The following is a 22066-nucleotide window of genomic DNA, read 5'->3' as shown; positions in this document are numbered from 1 at the left end:
GGTATGTGATGGATGGTCAGTGAGTGGATGAGAGCTGATCAAAGGACATTTAAGTGATCAGCAGTGTGTTAGCCCATGTCATCCTTTTCAGCCTCATGCAAGTGTCATCTCACTTGGACCTCAGTGCCCTGACCCCCTCACCTACCTCAGATGACACGTGTGATATAGGATACCTTCCTACAACTATTGCCACAGCTCCTCCACTGGATGGACATGTGCTCTTTACCAGGCACTGGTCCAGGCAGGAACTTAGCTGGAGAAGGTGATGTTCTCCTGGGCTGTAACCTGCTTTCTGCTTCAAAAAAGGAGTAAGGGGAGGGGGCAGAGGGGAAGCAGAGAGCTGAACATGTCTCCACAGCCTGACCACCTGCTGGCCCTCGCCTGGTTTCACAGACAGGGAGTGAACCTCAGTGGACCTTGGAAGATAACCTGCAACCACGTCCTTCCTCCTGCTCTCTCCTGTAGTGGTTTTGGGATCACACTCTGCCTTTTCCTAACTTTGTGCCAGAGGATGGAGATCTCCCAGAGACCCCTATTGTCTGGTGTCAGATGAGATCCATGCTGCCCACATCATGGGGTTGCTGTGGAAGCAACAGAGGCAACAGATATATATTCCTTCTCCCTGAGAAGTCAAAGTCCTTTGTAGTAATAATAACAATGCTGAGTACAAGGGACAAGTCACAACCCATTTAATCAAGTATCTTATCCTGCCAGGAATTCTGTAAATGCAGAGAATTGGGAAGGTGTTATGAGCGCTCTGCTATAGTATAGTCCCAGGGCCATGACTCTCATAGCAGACATAAATGATAGAGAAGAATGAGTCTGAAATTTGTCCCTGACTCCAAACATGTTTCCCTTGCTGCTCAGCTGGTAAAGAATCTGCCTGCAATGTGGGAGACCTGGGTTTGATCCCTGGGTTGGGAAGATCCCCTGCAAAAGCAAAAGGCTACCCACTCCAGTATCCTGGCCTGGAGAATTGCATGGACTATATAGTCCACGGGGTTTCAAAGAGTCAGACACGACTAAATGACTTTCGCTTTCCACACATGTGAAGTCTCTACAGCAACCTGTTTCCCAACACCCACTGAGGATTCAGGAGTCAATTCTCTTCAGACACTAAATCCACAAGGTGACCCAGCTCCCACAGGGTGGAGTCTCAGTCCCTGAGGGCTACCCACGTTTCAAGAGTTGATCACAAGTCCAACTGTCTCTCCTATGTGTGACCAACTAGGTATAAATTCATAGGCTCCACGACCCACCTGCCATGTTCAATAACTTATTAGAATCAATCACAGTACTCTGGAAAGCCCTTTACTTACTGTCTCCAGTTATTATAAAGCATGAAATTCAGGGACAGACAAATGGAGAAGAAATGTCAGTCAAATGGGGAGTTGGGGGAACCAAGCCTCCGAGCCCTCTCAGGACTCTCCCTGCTTACATTCCCTTGATGTTTTCACTTCCCCTGAGGCTCTCTGAACCCAGTCAGTGTTCATGGGTTTCAGTTGAGGGTTGGAGGTAGGCAACTTGATAAAATCATTACCCATTGGTGACTGAACTCAGTATCAGTCCCCTCTTCTCTCCCTAGAGGAACTGAGGGTGGATAGTCTTAACCCTGTCACCTGATGGCATGTTCTGGAGTCCAGTCCCTTCCAGGCACTATCTCAGGTCCCTTCTTTCAAGATCTCATGATTTTGAAAATACGGAAACTTCCAAGAGATTCAAGAGGGCTGAGTCATGAACTGAGACAAGGATCAAATATAGATCTTGTTATGACACTAGAGTGTGATTCAGGGGCAAGGTAGTGACCAGGAATAGAGAGTCTCAAAGATGAGGTCCCTAATCTTGTTGGGTGAGAGTCAAGGAATGCCCCTGGAGTGAAAACTGCCCAATTTACCAGAAAAAACCCATTGAGGCTTGGCTGCATCCACCTCTCCCCTACTCCCCAGCCCCTTCTATGAACTCCGCTCATCACCCACCCCTCAGCCTGTAGAGGAGAGGTGAGCCAGGACTGATCCTGGGCCTGGTTCCTGGTTTCACCTACCAGCTGCCCAGAAAGATGAGAAGGGCTGTGGAGAAGCAGAGCCAGATCATCTTTGTAGCATTGCAGGAGGAATTCTGAGGAAAGATGGGGGCCGACTGAGCTTTTTGCACCCCCATCTGAGGGCTCAAAAGGGCCAACAAAGAGGAGAGTAATGGAAGGGAGGAGCTGGGGTCGGTCTTGTATAGTGTGTAATCTCCCTGCCTCCCATGGTCCTACTTCTGCCTACTGAGGCCAAATGCCCAGTAACACTGATTCTCAAACTCGACTATGTCTGTGGGTCTCGTGGAAACACGGGTTGTGATTCCAGAGGCGGAATTTTGTCCCATATGGTCACTCAAGCAGCATCCCAGACCTAAAGCCAGGCAGGACACATGATGGATGGTCAGTGAGTGGATGAGAGCAAACCAAAGATGGGTAATTGAACAGCACTGTGTGAGCTCATATCCCCTTTTCAGCCCTCTGCAGGTGCCTTCACATCTGGGCCTCCATGTCCACTTGCCTCAATGCAACCGCCTTTAAAAGACAGGTGTAACACAGGTAAGCTTCTTGCAACCATTTTGGCAGCATGTCTACTTGACCCACACAAGCTCTTGGTCCAGTGCCAGGTCAACCTGGCACTGGTCCAGGCAGATGGAGAGCCAGGGAGAGAGCATCTCCATCTGGGGCACAAACCCTGATATTTTGAGTAGAAAAAAAGAGTAAAGGGAGTGTGCAGAGTGGAAGCAAAGAGATAAACATATCTCCACAGTAGGATCACCCACTGCCCCTCAACTGGTTTCACCAACAGGAGAGCTGCCTGCCTGAGTGGATCTCAGGAGATCAAGTGGCTCTCAGGGGACCTTGGAAGATCACCTTCAAACCCCACCCCCACGCACACACTGGTCTCTCCAACTCTGTGACTTTGGGATCAGAAGACCTCAGTTTAAGTCCCACTTCTTCCTCTTCTGAACTATGTGATCTGGGGCTTGAAATTTCCCTCATCTTTTCTTGTTAAATGAGATAATGCTGCTGACATTGTGGGGGTAGTTCTGAAAGCAATGGAGGCCATAGATGTATAATCTTCTCCCAGCAATGCCAAAGTCCTTTGAAATAATAATAATAATGAGTAATTATGATAGTTAACACATCTCCCTCCACCAGAGGGTCGAATAAAGGCAAGGTGGGGTGGGAAAGGGGCTGGACCTGGATGAGGTCAATCACTAGTTACCTCTGAGGAAGAAGGAGACCTATTTGGAAGAGAGACTGTGTGTGACTCCACTCTGCAACTGATGTAACTTTCTGCTGGTGAACTTCTGTTCTAGAAAGTGAAACTACAACAATCAGTCCTATTTGTTCCTTTCTTTAATACAGTTGACAGCACATTTATAAAAGTCAGGAGCCAGTGGAACTAAAACTCTATGTGCTTCTCGACAATTTGCCTTGTCCTCTGGTGTTCAAAGCACATTACCTGCATAATCAACATAGTCCTCAAAATTAATCAAATCTGGGGATTTCTTAATGCAGACACCATCACCCTTTTTTACAAAGAAGGAATCTGTGCTTGCAAGAGATGAAATGACTTGCCCAAGTGAGTTACTTAAACCAATCTCTTTTCATTAATAAGAAGTAATTATCACATGGCTGGATTTAGAAAAGGCAGGGGAACCAGGGACTAAATTGCCAATATCTGTTGGATCAGAGAAAAAGCAAGGGTATTCCAGAAAAACATCTGCTTCATTGACTATACCAAAGCCTTTACTTGTGTGGAACACAACACACTGGAAAATTCTTAAAGACATGGCAATACCAGAACACCTTACCTGCCTCCTGAGAAATCTATACCCAGGTCAAGAAGCAACAGTTAGAAGCAGATATGAAACAACAGACTGGTTCAAAATTGGGAAAGGAGTACGTCAAGGCTGTATATTGTCACCCTGTTTATTTAATTTATATGCAGAGGACATCATGAGAAATGCCAGGCTGGATGAATCACAAGATAGCCTCAAAATTGCTGGGAGAAATATCAACAGCCTCAGATATGCAGATGGCACCGCCCTAATGGCAGAAAGGGAGGAGGAACTAAAGAGCCTCTTGATGAAGGTGAAAGAGGAGAGTGAAAAAGCTGACATAATTCTCAACACTCGAAAAACTAAGATCATGGCATCCAGTTCCATCAGTTCAGTTTAGTCACTCAGTTGTGTCCGACTCTTTGTGACCCCATGGACTGCAGCACGCCCGGCCTCCCAGTCCATCACCAACTCCCAGAGTTTGCTCAAACTCTCATCCCTTGATTCGGTGATGCCATCCAACCATCTCATCCTCTGTCGTCCCCTTCTCCTCCTGCCTTCAATCTTTCCCAGCATCAGGGTCTTTCCCAAGGAGTCAGCTCTTCACATCAGGTGGCCAAAGTATCCAGTTCCATCACTTCATGGCAAATAGATGGAGAAACAATGGAAACAGTGACTGCAGCCATGAAATTAAGACGTATGCTCCTTGGAAAGAAGCTATGACAAACCTAGACAGTGTATTAAAAAGCAGAGACATTACTATGGCAACAAAGTTCCATATAGTCAAAACTATGGTTTTTCAGTAGTCATGTATGGACACAAGAGTTGGACCATAAAGAAGGCTGAGTGTGGAAGAACTAATGCTTTCAAACTGTGGTGCTGGAGAAGCTTCTTGAAAGTCCCTTGGACAGCAAGATCAAACCAGTCAATCCTAAAGGAAGTCAACCCTGTATATCCACATTGGGCAGGGCAAATTTCCAGTCCCGGTGAATGTTGACACTATCCTTATATTCCACAATCAATCTGAATTGTCTTCCCTCCCTGCTAATATGTCTGCACCAAAGGTAGTTCCTATGCCCAACAGACTGACAGCCACAGCAATGAAGTGGATCACTCTGTATCTTGCATAAAGAATAAACCCTGAAAGAGCCATCAACACAGGAATCCCAAAGCAATACAAAAAAGCAAATACTCTTAATCATCTTCATCATATACTCCTCTATCACCTGTTGATCCTGGGTCCAGAAAATACTTGCTACACCCTTGATATTGCCAGTACTCTTATTATTCATAGCTAAAAGTACACTTTAATATTATTTGTGATGAACTGTATGTTCTAGGTAACTCCTGGTTTTTATTTATTTTTTTTGAAATGAAATAATTGCTTTATTGGCATGTAAAATTTTATATTTGATAATCATGAATAAAAAGACAAAAGGATTTTCAAAAACTAAATTATTTAAAAATCTCCAAGTACAGAAGGATAAAATTTAAAATGTACCAGGAATTAATAACAAAATCTTAGCTATTATTATAAATCATAAATCAGGATTAATATTCTAATTAATAAATTGAAGATAAACACATAAAAATGCTAAAATTTTTAATCTCTATGAAATTCTGAGTTTTTCATGGGCCTCCTATGATGTCTGTCTTATAAAAGATTTCCCATCTTTCCCACCAGGCTCCTCTGTCCATGGGATTTTCCAGGCGAAAATACTAGAGTGGGTTGTCATTTCCTTCTACAGGGAACCTTCCCCACCCAGAGATGAAACCCACATCTCCAGCTTGAAGGCAGATTCTTTTTACCACTGAGCCACCTGGACACTAGTTAGCGTTGTATACTGGTATGGTCTGACAATCAGGTAATTAGCCTCTACATCTGCTAGTCCAAGCAGGATGTACTTCCACCATTACTTTTTCAAGATGTATAAAAAGATTATCACTGATTGAAATGCCAGCATCACTGTATAAATTAGAAACAGCAAGCAATAGTTGATAAAGCTCTGAAGCATGGGGGTATTCACTTTGTATCTTTCTGCCAAATAGTGGCTGGTGATGGCTACCCCACATATACACAAGGACAACATTTGACCTAAGGCAACTGTTTTCAAAATATTCCTATTCTCTTTGGACACAGGTCAGAGAAACAGGTCAGAGTCCTGCAGCCAGGGGAAGAGTTTGCCCTTGATCCAGAGCAGCAGGCAGGTGGATCCCTGCGCTTGTGGCTGCGGGCCGCCAGGTCCCGCTGGTGGCGAGGCGGTCTCCATGGGAGCCCCGCGGTCTCTGGCGCCCGGAACCCCTGGAAATGCCAGATCCCAGAAGACGGGAGTTCACTCAAACTCACGCCCATCGGGTCCCTCTAGCTCCTCTCAAATTCGGATTCTTATGAAGTCCTGCAAAGGCTCCTCACGACCTACCCCCTTGGCCTCTCTGCCTCATCCCCTTCCACTCCCCTCCCCTCACCCACTCAGCTCCAGCCACCCTGGTTCTGGTTGCTGCTCAAACACACCAGGCTCATTTTTGGCAGCCTCTTCTCAAGGCCTCTTTATTCCAGAGTGTTTCCCTGACCCTCTAAGCTTCCTGAATCCCCATCACTCTCTTTCTTCACAACACTCATCACCATCTGGCATAGGATTTTCCCATCTTTATTGTCTGTCAGCCTCTTAGATAGCATATTATTTTACTATGTTTTGTTTACAGCTGTTCCCCTACACCAAGAAATATGCCTTCTGGGGCAAAATCATAAATATTTGTCAGATAAATTAATCTCCCATGTCATTCTCATGCCAAGTGCAGAGTCACTGAAGAGACTGGATATAATGAAATTCCTGTTAGTCTATTTGATGATGAGGCCTGTTTATGTAATTTTGAGTCTCCTGTAACATCCTATATCTGATAGGAAAATGAAATAATAGTCTGACAGGACAAGAAAGGGAAATGCCTTGAGTCTTAACTCGTACTGTAGCAGCCTAAAAAGAACAGTCTGGTATCTTGAGCAAACTCAGGGAAGTACTGCATTTCCTGCTCTGCCTGCAGTTGCCTTTGGAAGGAAGATACTCAACTGTCACTCAACATTCTGATAAATTTTGTAATGGAGAAATGTTATCATATTTGGAAGATAAATTGTTTTAGAGAGGTGGTGAGGAAATGAAGAAAGGCTAGTCTTTTGGACTAAGACATTTAGGTGGAAAATGGACATCACTGACCACAAATGTGCAAACTTTTATACTCATGACTGGTAATCCTTTCAAAAATCTCCGATCACAAGGTCCCACAGCCCCGCTGTTCAGCTGAGGAAAGTGTAGATGACTTATCCTGGGACACACAGCATGTAGGTGGTAGAATCAGATAAGACTCCTGTCACAACCCATTTAATCAAGTACCTGATTACACCAGATATTCTGAAAACACAGAGAACTGGGAAGGTGTTCCCTGGTGGCTCAGATGGTAAAGTGTCTGCTTGCAATGTGGGAGACCTGGGTTTGGTCCCTGAGTCAGGAAGATCCCCTGGAGAAAGAAATGGCAAGCCACTCTAGTACTCTTGCCTGGAAAATCCCATGGACAGAGGAGTCCAGTAGGCTATAGTCCATGGGGTCGCAAAGAGTTGTACACGACTGAGCAACATCACTTTCTTTCTTGCTGGGTGCTTGGGCCCACATAATTTTAGTCCCAGAGCCCTGACCCTCACACAAGACACAAATGGGAGAGAAGAGTGAGTCTGGGTGTTTTTCCAGACTTGAAATATGCAGGGTCTCTGCCAACAAGCAACTGAATCCCCAACATCCACTGAAATTCCAGGAATCAATTCACTTCTGACACTAAATCCATAGAAGTAGTCTAGAAGCCACAGGTGAGGGCTCAGTCCCTGAGGACTGCCCATACTTTCAAGTGTTGATCACAAATCCTGCAGTCACTCACAGCTGTGACCAACTGGCTATGAACTCAGAGGTTCCATGACCAAATTCCCATGTTCAGTTACTTATTAGAGCCACTCACAGAACTCAGGAAAGCCTTTTACTTACTGTCCCTAGTATGTTAAATCATAAAACTCAGAGATAGCCAAATGGAGGAGAAGTATAGTGTAACTGGGGGAGTTGGGAGTGCCAAGCCTCCATACTCTCTCAGAACTCTCCCCCCTCACAATCCCTTGATGGTATCACCTCCTTGAAAGCTCTCTGAACCCAAAGTTTATGAGTTTTAATTGAGGGTTGGAAGTAGGCAAGTTGACAGAATCATTGGCCATTGGTGATTGAACTCAATATCACTACCTTCTCTTCTCTCTGGGGAGAGATTGATCGTTCTCTCTAATCACCTGATGGCATGTTTTGGAGTCCATTCCTATCCAGACACTATCTAAGGTCCTATCTTTTACTTGTCTCATGACTTACAGATATACAGTAAATTCCAAAAGTCTCAGGAGACCTGGGGCCTAAACACAGACAAGGATCAATTATGGATCCTGTTATGACATGACAGTGAGGGTCAGGGTCAAGGTAGGGATCAGGAATAGGGTCTCAGAGATGAGGGCCCTGATCTTGTAGAATCAGGTGGAATACTTTTTTTTTTTTCAAGCTGAACACATAATTATACCTTTTGAGAATCACAAATGTCCCTGGAGGAAAAACTGCCCAATTTATTAGGATAAATTCAGAAAGAGTTTGCTGTACCCATCCCACTCCTACTCCCCATCCCCTTCTATGGACTCCCCTCAACCCTGTTACCCCACCTGTGGAGGAGAGGTGATCCAGGACTTAACCTGGGCCCAGATGCAGGTTTCAGCCCCTGGGGGTGAGGCCTACAGAGAGGCAGAATCTGGCTCATCTTGGTGGCCTTGCAGGAGGACTTCTGAGGAAAGCTGGGGGCTGGCTGAGCTTTTCATACCCCAGCTGTGTGATGGGATCAGGTGAGGAGCAGGGGAGAGGAGAAGGAAAGAGCTGAGCTAGTCTTCATGCTTAACCTCCCTGCCTAATCAGTCTTCCTGCTTCTGCCTGCTGGGGCCAAGGGCCCAGTAACAACACTGCTCAGACTTGACTGTGCCTATGACTCCTGTGGAAAAACAGATTGCGATTCCCCAGGTGGAATTTTGTTGGGGGCCAGCGTGAGGCACTCCGCCCGTGACAAAGGTCATGAGGAAGGAGGCTCGACATACGCAAAGGCGGGATCGAGCCTCAGGACTCCCCCTGGAAATCCTCGAGCATCTACCCCCATAACCAGAGCCTGCCTGCTTTACTACTTTGTGCTCTCCCCTACACCTCTGACTTTACGAGGGGCTGTCCCCCACCACCTCTTTCGGAGAAGGAGTTAACTTAGAGCTCCAGTTAATAATAATTCCTGAGCGTGATAGGAGTGTTTCAACCTACAAAGTCCTCTGCAGGTTCTCTAGCCTGCCTGACAGGCTTGTCCGGCCACATGTGATTGCTCACAGCCTCCCAACCATGAGAGGCACGAGATGCTTTAAACCTTCTAAAAACAGGTTCCTTAGAAAAGTTAGAAAACCATTAGTATAAGTATAGTGGGCTGATTAGAAATTGTATTGGTGAAGGGTTTTTCATTTGTTGAGCCAATGTTTACTGCTAAGTCTCCACATCCCCTGCCCTTATACACATTAATGAATATATAGAAGAAATAAGTATTAACCTTTGATATAAATCACGTTAGACCTTAGGCCAAGTAAATTCTTTCCTTAACTAAAACCCACTACACCCTCACCCTATAGGAATGTAACTTTATTTGGGTGGCGTCTGTTTTAAGAATAATCACCCCTGGAGAAAAAAGTGTTCTGGTTGACTGGCCACTGTCACAAGGAGAGGGTTATAAATTGTCAGCAGGCCCCCCTGGCCAGAAGATGATGTAACACCCCTAAGACCTCTGTATACATTTGTATGAAGCACCTGACTTTGATAAAAGTCAGGACTGCTGACCCCGCGTGACTTTTGCATAACATCTCAGTGTATAAAAGTATACCATGGAAAATAAAGAATTGGGATCAGTTTCTCGAAATACTGGTCTCCCCATGTCGCTCTCTCTCTCACTCTGGCTGAGTCTCCATCTGGAGCGCGGAACCCACCATGCTTACTAATTATGCCTGGGCTTCTAAGATCCGACCGGGGAGGCCTCAGTGTCTCCTCTCCTTTGGGAGAACGGAAGGACGCCTGCGGCCTATGTAAGTGGTGCAAGCTTCTTGTCTTGAAGTTTTATTGGTCTCCCGCGTAAACCAAGCTACTCAGCCTCTTTTCTCCACTGAATTTTCCTACTGAGCTATCCTCATTCTATTACTCTTTATATCTTTGATGAATAAATAATTAAATAGGTCACCGACGCCGTCCCCGCTTCGAATACCCTGGATCAGCTGGGGTCACTCAGGGAGCATCCCAGGACCTAGAGTAATGCATGGCATGTGATGAGTGGTCAGTGAGTGGTGAGACCAAATCAAAGGACAGGATCAGCAGTGTGTATTATATTGTTTTTTTTCAGCTTCCTGAAGGTGTCTTTACATCCTGACGTCAACACCTTAACCCCACCTACTTCACAAGTGTGATGTGTCAGGCTTCCTGGAACCATTGTGGCAGCATCTCTACTGGACAGACACCAGCTCTTTACCTGGCAATGGTCCAGGCAGATGGTGAGCCAGAGGAAGAGAATCTCCATCTGGGCACAAACCCTGATATTCTGGGTAGAAAAAAAGAGTGAAAGGAGAAGGCAGGAGGGAAGCAGATAGACAAACATGTCTCCACAGCATGCTCACCCACCGCCCCTTGACTGGTTTCACCAACAGGAGAGCTGCCTGCCTGAGTGGATCTCAGGGACCTTGGAAGGTCACCTGCACCCCAACTCTGGTCTCTCCATGGTTTTGGAATCAGAGGACCTCAGTTTGAGTCCCACTTCTGCATTTCCATAACTATGTGACCTGGGGCCACAAATTACCCATGTCTTCACTTGCTACATGCAATTGTGCTGCTCACATTGTGGGGTTCTTATGAAAGCATTCAAGGCCATAGACATATATTTTTCTCCCTGCCAAGTATAAGTCTTTTGAAATAATAATAGTAAGTAATTATGAGAGTTAGCACTTTACTCCTTTGACCAAAGGGTCAAATAATGGCAAGGTGGAGTGGGAAGGGGGTTGGACCTGGGTGAGGTCAATCACTGAAGCAAGAGGGCTTTCAGTTACCTCTGAGGAAGAAGGAGACCTGTTTGGAAGAGCGACTGTGACTCCACTCTGGCACTGGGGGACCTTTCTGACGGTGAACTTCAAGAAGCTGGCACTATGACAGTCAATGCTATTTGTTCCTTTCTACAGCTGACAGCACTTTTAAAGAGCGCCCCAGAGCCAAGGAAATGAAAACTGTGTGCTTCAGGACAATTTGCTTTGGTCTGTGGTGTTCAAAGTACATTGGCAGCATAATCAACACGGTTCTCAAAAGGACTCAAATCTGGGGATTTCTTAATGCAGACATGATCATCCTCTTTTCATTAAAAAAGAATCTGTGGCTCAGGGCAAAAAAATGACTTGCCCAAGACTACACGGCAGCACAGTGAGTTAAAAATGCCTATCTCTCTTTTTTAATACTGAATCATATTCTGTTACAGTTATGAATTAATAATTCTAATAAAAATTTGATTCTGTATATATTCATAGTATTAATGTTACTACACTCATATCTTAACTTTATTAATATGTTACTCTTATCATTAGTTGCACCAAAGATTTAACATATATCATATCTTTTCTCTTCTGATCACAATATTATGAGATTGATAGATGAAGCAAAAGGCAACCTCTGAGTTGCAAGGCCTGACCTGGCACCACAGTGGGCCTTCTGTTCTCCTGCTCAACATCAACATTTCACAGAACCTCAATATCAGACAAGTTCATTCTGTGTCTGTGAAAGATCAAAACAAGAATAGGACATTCAGTAATTATGTTTGAACACAGACACAACAAGTTACATTATACAAACCACCAAAATGACCACACATCCCCCTATCTTGAGTGACTGCTACGTCTTGACCAAGTACAGCTCTCACTTCTATCTAGACTTCCCTTTATAGAGTTAACATTAAGGTATCCAATGTGAAGAACAGCCCACTTCCTGACACTATCCATCCAGAGCAGATGAAACCCTCACCAAAATCACCTAACACAGCCCACCTACTAGAAGATCTTTTTAACTTCTCTTAATACGTTGTATTGTTTTCCAAGGAGATTCCTGTTCCTTACTGCAGTGAGTAATAAACCCAACTAGTTCAACTAAGAATGGAGGTGTTTCTAGCAGTCTCCAGTGAGAAATATTAACAAGTATAAGCATTATCCTTATTTTATAACCAAAGAAAGGAAAGCTCAGAAATGTTGAGAAATTTGCCCAACACTGGAAGAAAGTAAGTAACAGCACCAGCATCCTCTGTGTTCTTGTTTTTTATAATACTGGGCTTACAGTGGTCCCCATGCCTCACTTTCCCCATCTGTCATGAAAAAGATATTGTTTTCCTAAAGTACCTCCATCCTACATCTTCCCTGAGACAGGAGCAGGAAAACATCATCAAAGTGGCTTTACCTGAGAGAGTAGGGACCTGCCATGTTAAGAAGCAAATATAGCACTTAATGTCATCTCCATGCCTCCATTTCTACTCTTGAAGGACACTTAGAATGGTTAATAGAATAATTCAGGCAAAATGTTAATACAGAGCTTGGGGCACTAAAGGGTAGTTGCCCTTGTTTAATTGAAGTAAAAAGCCCCATGTGACCTCAGGAAATCAGATTCTTAGAAAAGTGGACAACTAAGCCTTCTGCCAATTCTCCTTCTGAGAGCCCAGGAGAACAACCTCCCCACCCCCCACCCCCCAATTTGAATTGAACTTAGAAGTAAGGAACCAAAGCTTTTATATTGAGGTGTCTGTGTCCCAGGTTTTTGTGTAGCTCAGAGTGTCTATTAAAAGGTCGATGATGCTATAATGGGTTTGCTTCCTATAACTGGTAGGGCACACTCTGTGATGAAGAAAGGGGAAATGCCCACTGCTCTGCAAAACAGTGAGAAGGACCACCATTTCCATGAAGCCTATGGGTTAAACAGAAGATATTAAGAAGAGGTGGCAAGAATACACAGAACTAATCAAAAAAGATCTTCATGATCCAGATAACAATGATGGTGTGATCACTCACCTAGAGCCAGACATCCTGGAATGTGAAGTCAAGTGGGCCTTAGGGTTCACTATGAACAAAGCTAGTGGAGGTGATAGAATTCCAGTTCAGCTGTTTCAAATCCTAAAAGATGATGCTGTGAAAGTGCTGCACTCAATATGCCAACAAATTTGGAAAACTCAGCAGTGGCCACAGAACTGGAAAAGGTCAGTTTTAATTTCCATCCCAAAGAAAGGCAACACCAAAGAATGTTTAAACGACCGCACACTTGCACCCATCTCACACGCTAGTAGTGTAATGCTCCAGATTCTCCAAGCCAGGCCTCAACAGTACATGAACCATGAACTTCCAGATGTTCAAGCTGGATTTAGAAAAGGCAGAGGAACCAGAGACCAAATTGCCAACATCTGCTGGATCATCGAAAAAGGGAGAAAGATTCAGAAAAATGTCTACTTTTGCTTTATTGACTACACCAAAGTCTTTGACTGTGTGGATCACAACAAACTGTGGAAAATTCTTAAAGAAATGGCAATACCAGAACACTTGACCTGCCTCCTGTGAAACTGTATGCAGGTCAAGAAGCAACATTTAGAACTGGACATGGAACAACAGACTGGTTCCAAATCGGGAAAGGAGTACATCAAGGCTGTATATTGTCACCCTGCTTATTTAACTTATATACAGAGTACATCATGCAAAATGCCAGGCTGGATGAAGCACAAGCTGGAATCAAGATTGTTGGGAGAAATATCAATAACCTAGATATGGAGATGACACCACCCTTATGGCAGAAAGCGAAGAAGAACTAAAGAGCTTCTTGATGAAAGTGAAAGACAAAAGTGAAAAAGTTGGCTTAAAACTCAACATTCAGAAAACTAAGATCATGGCATCTGGTCCCATCACTTCATGGCAAATAGATGGGAAAAAAATGGAAAGAGTGACAGACTTTATTCTTTTGGGCTCCAAAATCACCGCAGATGGTGACTGCAGTCATGAAATTAAAAGATGCTTGCTTCTTGGAAGAAAAGTTATGACCAACCTAGACAGCATCTTAAAAGGCAGAGACATTACTTTCTCAATAAAGATCTGTCTAGTCAAGGCTATGCTTTTTTTCCAGTAGTCATGTATGGATGTGAGACTTGGAGGACTATAAGGAAAGCTGAGCACTTAAGAATTGATTCTTTTGAACTGCGGTGTTGGAGAAGACTCTTGAGAGTCCCTTGGACTGCAAGGAGATCCAACCAGTCCATCCTAAAGGAAATCAGTCCTGAATATTCATTGGAAGGACTGATGCTAAAGCTGAAACTCCAGTACTTTGGCCACCTATGCGAAGAACTGACTCATTGGAAAAGACCCTGATGCTGGGAAAGATTTAAGGCAGGAGGAGAAGAGGATGACAGGATGAGATGGTTGGGTGGCATCACTGACACAATGGACACGAGTTTGAGTAGGCTCCGGGAGTTGGTGATGGACAGGGAAGCCTGGCATCCTGCAGTCCGTGGGGTCACAAAGAGTTGGTCATGACTGAGCGACTGAACTGAACTGAACTATTGCTTAATGTTTGTACTTGCAAACAACAGACTCCACACCTGTCAGTTTGATTTTGAATATGCATTTATTGAAATATAAGCCACGAGGTTTGAAGCTACAGAAAGAGAAACTGCAACATCATTGTTAGGGGAAAGAGCTTGTTGTTTATTGCAAAGACTTCTCTCGTTACTGATGCTGAGACTGGAGGCCAGAAATACCACCCTGGCCAGCCACAAGGAGAGCAGTTAAGGTGTGGAGGGGGATAAAGGTGAAGATGTCATGCGGATGTGGGTTAAGACAAGAATCCTGGTGTCAAACCACAGGCTCTATAGTTGCCTGGGTCGGGAGGAATGTGCTTCTTCATTCCTTCCTTCCTCAAAGAATTATAAACTGTCTCCTTGGTGCCAGAAACTGTGTTAAGTGCTCAGGATAAAGGGAAGACTATATCTCATGAATCTTAGAGCCAACTGGGTGAGAAAGAAGTAAGGCATGTAGACCCATGGAGGAAAGGAAACAGGCAGGTTCTGCTGAGGAGGGTAGGGGACAAAAGAACTATGAGGAAACTGAACTGATTCAGAAGCAGCCACAGCTCAGTGCTGCAGGGATCCATCTCAGACTTCAGAGTTTCTGGGGACCACTCTTCGCATGTCCTCTGCAAAAAGAAAGGAACTTGCTGAGTGCCATCATTGTAGCCCAGACCTGGACACCGTTCATCATGACAGAGCCTAGACTTTCCAAAAAATGTGGAATTATAGTCCCCATGACCCAATGGACAATAAGACGGAGATGAGTTTTCCAGGCCTGAAGGTGCTCAGGAACACTGCAGACCTGCCCTGGAGGGTGGCTGATCAGTGTTCCACCAGAAAAGAGGAGCATGTGATCCGGCTCAGATGATCACAAAGAGGCATCCGGGGTTGACCTTCTGCCATTCTCTCCCTGGAGAACTCGCTCAGTGTGTGGTTTCACAGGACACTGCAGTTTCTTCTCCTGTCACCAGCGAGGAGGAAGACACTGTGCAGGGTGAATGGTGTGTGGTCCCCTGAGCTCCACCTCTTTCCCCAGCCCTTCCCCTCCTCCTGTGCCCTGGCTCCTGTCTTACCACGGGGACCCTGCCCCTTGACCGCAGGTCTTAATGCAATCCTCTTCAGTGAGGAAGTTGTTCTTCTTTCCATTACAGCCACCATATATAAAGTGCTCACAGTGCCCAGTCTTGGCATTGTAAAAGTATCTGATCTCCAGGGTAATGCAGGGACCTGAGAATTTATGCTCCAGGCAGAAAGCAGGCCTAGAAGTTGCTGAAATGGGAGGAGCAATGAGTCAGTTATGAGGATGGTCATCACAGCTTGGTCTACAAGGTCAACAACTGAAACCACCTGTTTGTTTGCAATAGAGAATGTTAGGGTTGCAGAAGATGGTCAAATTGAAAAGCTCATTTGTAAACCTCCTTTCTGGAACATAATTATGAATGTTGCTAAGCATGACACAATATATTAATTATGTACAAATTTATATCTCCTCATGAAGTATTTTAAGAAAAATTGGTACAATGCCTTTGATTAGATTTGGACTATAAAGAAAGTTAAGAGCCAAAGAATTGATGTCTTTGAATTGTGGTGTTAGAGAAGACTCTTGAGAGTCCCTTGGACTACAAGGAGATCAAACCAGTCAATACTAAAGGAAATCAGTTCCGAATATTCATTGGGAGGACTGATGCTGAAGCTGAAACTCCAATACTGTGGCCACCTGATGTGAAGAACCGACTCTTTGGAAAAGACCCTGATGCTGGGAAAGATTGAAGGCGGGAGGAGAAGGGGACGACAGAGGATGAGATGGTTGGATGGCATCACCAACGCAATGGACATGAGTTTGAGTAGGCTCCAGGAGTTGGTAATGGACAGGGAAGCCTGGCATGCTGCAGTCCATGGGGTCAAAAAGAGTTGGACACAACTGAGCGACTAAACTGAACCTAACTGAACAAAAACTTCTATAGGACTTACCTGTGGTCCAGTAGTTAAGAATCTGCCTTCCAATACAGGAGTCTTGGGTTCAGTCCCTTTTTAAGGAACTGAGGTCCTACATGCCTTGGAACAACTAAGCTGCTGGACCACAACTACTGAGCTTTTGGCCCGCAACTAAGATACAACATGTCAAATGAATATATAAATGCTCAATAAAACACACACACACACACACACACACACCTCTACAACAACCAAGAGATATCACAGGTCAAAAAATATTCCTTATGTATCAATAATTACTGGGTCTAGATACCTGGGTTTTATAATACTATTCTCTGTGCTTATGTGGATGGTAAAAGCTTTCCACCATCAATTTTAAAAAATGTGAAGGAATCATGCTTTAGTGGGGAAAAAGGCATGAAGAAAACATACCAGCGTGTTTACTTCTGATACCCCAGGTTGCTGCTGCTGCTGCTGCTAAGTCGCTTCAGTCGTGTCCGACTCTGTGCAACCCCGTGGACTGCAGCCCACCAGGCTCCCCCGTCCCTGGGATTCTCCAGGCAAGAACACTGGAGTGGGTGGCCATTTCCTTCTCCAATGCATGAAAGTGAAAAGTGAAAGTGAAGTCGCTCAGTCCTATCTGACTCTTCGCGACCCCATGGACTGCAACCTACCAGGCTCCTCCGTCCATGGGATTTTCCAGGCAAGAGTACTGGAGTGGGGTGCCATCGCTTCTCCAGATACCTCTAGAGGACTGTATAAATTGAATGTTGATACTATTAATACATTGAATACTGTGATCATAAAAAGAAATATAGGGTTTTTTTTTTTTTCTTTTCATCCTTTTCCTGATGCTGAGTTCCTAAAAATCTTGATATTTCTTATGTGAGAAGAACAATAAAAGTGTCTTCTGGTTGGAGATTTTGGAAAGACCCTTGTAACCCCAGATTGGATTGCACAGGAAAGGACCGCCTTTCCTTCTTACCCTCCTATCCTCCCCTGTGGTCTTTTATTCTCCATCTCCTCGCCTTTCCTCAACCTCAGGGAGGGTAATGGAGCTGTCTGTGGAACAATCTCCAATGGCTAATGATTTAATGCATCATGACTAGGTAATGAAGCCTCCATAGAGGCCTCAACAGAGCAAGACATTTATGTTATTCAAGAGGATTGAAATCGACCCAGGGAACAACATAGATGAATACTTCATCATGGCTCACTTGACCACTGCTGGAGCCTGCTCACTGGGCCTCTGTCTCTGCCCTTTGCCCCCTAGCGGGCACTCTCTGTACTGCAGCCTCAGGGATCCTGTCAGTATTCAGTCCTATCCCATTGTTCCTATGACCAGTCCCTCAGTGACTACTCTTTGCTCCGAGAGTCAAATTCTGATTCTTATAAAGTCCTACAAAGCTCTTCATGACCTGCCCCCATGGCCTCTTGGCCTCATTCCCTTCCACTCCCTTCCCCTTCCCTCCACCCACTCATCTTCAACCAACAACCACATTTCTTCTGCAGCCTCTGCTCAAACCTTCCTTATCACAGAAGGTGTCCTTGACCCTGCAGAGAAAAAGCACAGCATCTTTCCTCCGAATCACTCTCTAACTTCAAAAAACTTATAACCTACCATAGGATTTCTTGCCTTTGCTATTGTTTGTCTCCCTCCTAGAAAGCAAGCTACTTGCCAAATTTTTTTCACAACCCAAGAACAGTGCTTTGTAGGGACTTACAAACTCCCATTTTCATTCTCTCCACAAGTGCAAGGTCATTAAATAGAATGGGTATAATTGAATTCCTTTTAGTAAAAAAATCACCTTGATGATACAGCACATCAACATAATAGTCATCTCCCTCTAACATTCAAACTCCCTCTAACATTCAGTCTCCTGGCAGGATAATAAAATAATGTGTCCAGGTGATCACTAACCCAGCAATCTCTCTGAACACAAATAAATATGAGTTTTTATGGATGTTTTCAATAAATAATCATGATTGAATTAGCAGCCATTGCTTGTGGATCTCATTCTCAAGAGCCTGCCCCTCTCCCCAGAGGTGCTAGTAAGAAAGTGGTGAATTTCCAACCTCTAAATGGGTGTTTGAGTTTTTGGGGAGACCTGCCTTTTCCTAAAGGTTTTCCAGATCATTTTGCATGATCTGGATGCATGATCTTGTGGTGTATCTACTACCACTAACCAATTCCCCAAACACCCACCGGGTGTCGCCCATCAATTGATATCTGAGATAAAATCCATGCAGTTTAATGCAGCTCCCACAGGTTGAGGGCTCAATACTGTCCTCACTTTAGTGCCAGCCACGTGGTCCAAATTTACTTATGCCTGTGACCAAATGGCTAAAATGTGGATGTCCCATGATCCCTCCATATTCAATAAATCAGTGGAACTGGTGACCAGACTTAGGAAAATCCTTACTTACTATTCTCAGATTAATATACATGAAAATTTACAAACAGTGAAATGGAGATCTATAGGGCAAAGCAGGAATGGAGGTGTGTGGAACTTCCATTCCCTAGTGGAGCACAGCACCCTCACATTACATCATTGCATTCCCACCTGGAATACTCTCTGATCCAAATAATTGTGAATTTATATTGACGTTTCAAGAAATAGGCTTATTAGTTGAATCATTGGCCACTGGTGACTGCTCTCACTCTCAGTGACCTTCCCTCTCCCCAGAGGTGCAGAAAGTACAAACCTTTATTCTCTTCTTGGAGTACTGCTGTTGGGAGCTCCTTTACTGAACGTTTCTCCAGTTGCTTTCCAGAAATCATCACAAGACCTATTAAAGAGAATAAATTTCAAAAGTTTCAGGAGTCCTGGTCCATGAAACAGATCAAACATGGTTAAGAAAATAACAGTCAAAAGAGGACAAGGGAAAGGGCCTGGAGACTTTGGTAATATTATGTCAGCCTTGGTCCCACAGCCTACCACACAAGAGCTGTGTTTCTTCATTTCCCTGCAGTTACTCTCCTCCACGCTCCACATTTTCTGACTAGTTTTAATAATGGAGGAAAAATCATTATTTGATTAAGAAATATTTCACTACTCACCTCTCCCCAAGCCTCATGTGAGCCCTCATATCACAGGAAAAGGTGAGTCTGGGTTTTTTCCTGACATGAAATATATGGTTTCTCCACCAACACCATCCAATTCCCAACACCCAACAGGAGAACCACAGCTAATTGACTTCTGATACCAAATCTGTGGGGTTAGTGTCGATGCCACGGGTTGAGGCATCCAGACTGTCCTCTCTTCAGATGCCAGCCAAGTGGTCTCAAGTCACTCATGTTTCTGACCAAGTGATTAAAAGTGAGAGTTTCCATGACCCCAGCTCCATGCTCAAAAATTCAATAGAACTGTTGACCAAACTCATGAAAACCCTTACTTACAGTTCTCAGATTAATATACACAATAAAACTCAGTAACAGTGAAATGGAGGAGATAGGTAGGGCAAAGGGGGAGTGGAGGTGTTTGGAGTGTCCATGCCCTGGTGAGCACAGCACCCTCACAACACCACCATTAGTTCCCACCACAAAAGCTATCTGAATTACAGTATTTATGGATTTTTATTGATGGTTGACTAAATAGGCATATTGATTAAATCATCAGCCAGTGTTGATTGGTCTCAATCTCTGTGCTTTCCTCTCTCCCCAGAGGTGCAGAAAGTTCAAAGCTTTAAGTCTGTTATTGAAGATTCTCTTAGTCAACCCTTTTAGTATATTGAATTTCAATTCTTTAACAATCTTGTTGTCGATGAAAGACAAAAATTCCAAAATTGTCTGGAATCTTGGGCCATGAACCAGGACAAGAATCAAATATGGATAATAATATGATAATCAAAAGAGGACAAGGATAACGGTCTGGCAACTTTGCTAATACTGTATCAGCCTTGGTCCCACAAGCCAACCAACACAGAATTGTGTTTCTTGCTTTCCTTGTAGTTTCTCTGCTCAGTAGTTCCAGGTCTTTCTCATTAATTTTTATAATAGAGGGATAACCAGTATTTGACACACACACATGTATATGCTTTCTGGCCCCAAGCAAGTAGGCAGACAAATCTTTTCAAGTGAACATATTTTGGTGGAAAATGACCAAAATTGGCCAAGAAATGTGAACAAACTCTTTATAATTGTGACTGGCAATATGTTCAAAGAACCCATGTTACAGGTACTTGCTGCTCAGATGAGGAAACTGTAGATGACTTCTCCTAGGCCACAGGGTACGTGGGTGGCAGGTTTCAGACAAGATATTGCCCTGACACAACCCATTGGATATACATGTGTATTTAATTTTAAGATATTTCCTCATGAGAATCATAATGGGAGTGGAGTTAAAGATTTGCAACTTCAGACTTCCCTGATGTCCAGTAGTTAAGAATCAGCCTGCCCTTCAAGGGACATGGGTTCTATCATTGGTTTGGGAAGATTCCACATGCCTAGGGGCGACTAAGCAGGTGAACCGCAACTACTGAACTTGGATGCCTAGATCCCCTGCTCTGTAACAAGAGAAGCCACCCCATGCAGAAGCCTACACATCGCAACCAGAGAGTAGACCCTGGAAGTAGAGAATGTCCTCGTGCAACAAGGAAGAACAATACAGCCAAAACAAACAAAAGCCCCATCCAACACGGCAGGAAACATTCCAAGAGGGTTGGCAGAATCCACCCCACCCCTTCCAAGAACTCCCCTCATTCCCCTCCAGTCTACAGAGGAAAGGTGATCCTACCTTGGTCCTGGGTATACTGTTCATACACCGGGGTGCTGTCCACCAGGATAACCAGGAGGAAGAGAAGGGCTGCGGAGAGGCAGAGCCGGCTCATCTTCATGGCCTTGCAGGAGGGCTCCTGTGGATGCTGGGGATGAACTGGGATTTTAATATCCTGGCTGAGAGGTTGCATCAGGCGATGAGGAAGGGAGTGAGACAGGGGAGGAGCTGGGTCAGTCCTGTTTATTGTGAAATTCCCCCACCTAACCATGCCTCTTGCTTCTGTCTGCAGGGGATCAAATGTCCAGTAACAGCAGTTCTCAGACTTGACTATGCCTGTGCATCTTGTGTAAACACAGATTGTGATCAGATAGATGGAGTTTTGTTCAATATGGTCACTCAGGGAGCATCTGAGCACCTAGAGCAGTGTATAACACATGATGGATGGTCAGTAAGTAGATGAGAACAAATCAAAGATGTATAGGTAGTTGGCAGGTGTGAGCCCAGGTCCTCCTTTCCATCCTCCTGCAGGTGTCATCACATCTGGGCCTCAATGCCCTGACCCCCCTCACCTGGCTCAGAAGATGGGTGTGACACGGGTCACCTTCCTGCAACCATTGCCACAGCTTCTGCACTGGATGGACATCTGCACTTCATGAGGGACTGGTCCAGGCAGGAACCTAACTGGGGAAGGTGGTGTCCTCCTGGGTTGTAACCCTGTTTACTGCTTCACATAAGGAATAAGGGGAGGGGCGGGCAGAGGGGAAGCAGAGAGCTGAACTCATCTCCACAGCATGACCACCTGCCGTCCTCACCTGGTTTCACAAACAGGAGAGCTGTCTGCCCGAGTGGACCTCAGGAGACCATGGAAGTTTGCCTGAAGCCACCCCCCGCAGCCACTCCAGTCCTCT

General features: G+C 44.7%; 1 protein-coding gene across 1 annotated transcript; it reads right to left on the bottom strand.

Annotated features, from left to right (window-relative positions):
• Nucleotides 1-14545: 14545 nt before the first annotated feature.
• On the bottom strand, nt 14546-21686 carry LOC102397875 (spleen trypsin inhibitor I). Its single transcript, XM_006042601.4, has 4 exons — nt 21177-21686; nt 19147-19230; nt 15579-15774; nt 14546-15131 (listed from the first exon to the last, which is right to left on the bottom strand). Coding segments are annotated over exons 1-4 (531 nt in total). The 5' UTR covers nt 21427-21686; the 3' UTR covers nt 14546-15130.
• Nucleotides 21687-22066: the final 380 nt, after the last annotated feature.

This window comes from Bubalus bubalis, chromosome 14, assembly GCF_019923935.1.
Source record: "Bubalus bubalis isolate 160015118507 breed Murrah chromosome 14, NDDB_SH_1, whole genome shotgun sequence".
Classification (NCBI taxonomy): domain Eukaryota; kingdom Metazoa; phylum Chordata; class Mammalia; order Artiodactyla; family Bovidae; genus Bubalus; species Bubalus bubalis.
Note: the sequence above shows the minus strand (reverse complement) of the source record. Positions and strands in the feature narration are given on the sequence as shown.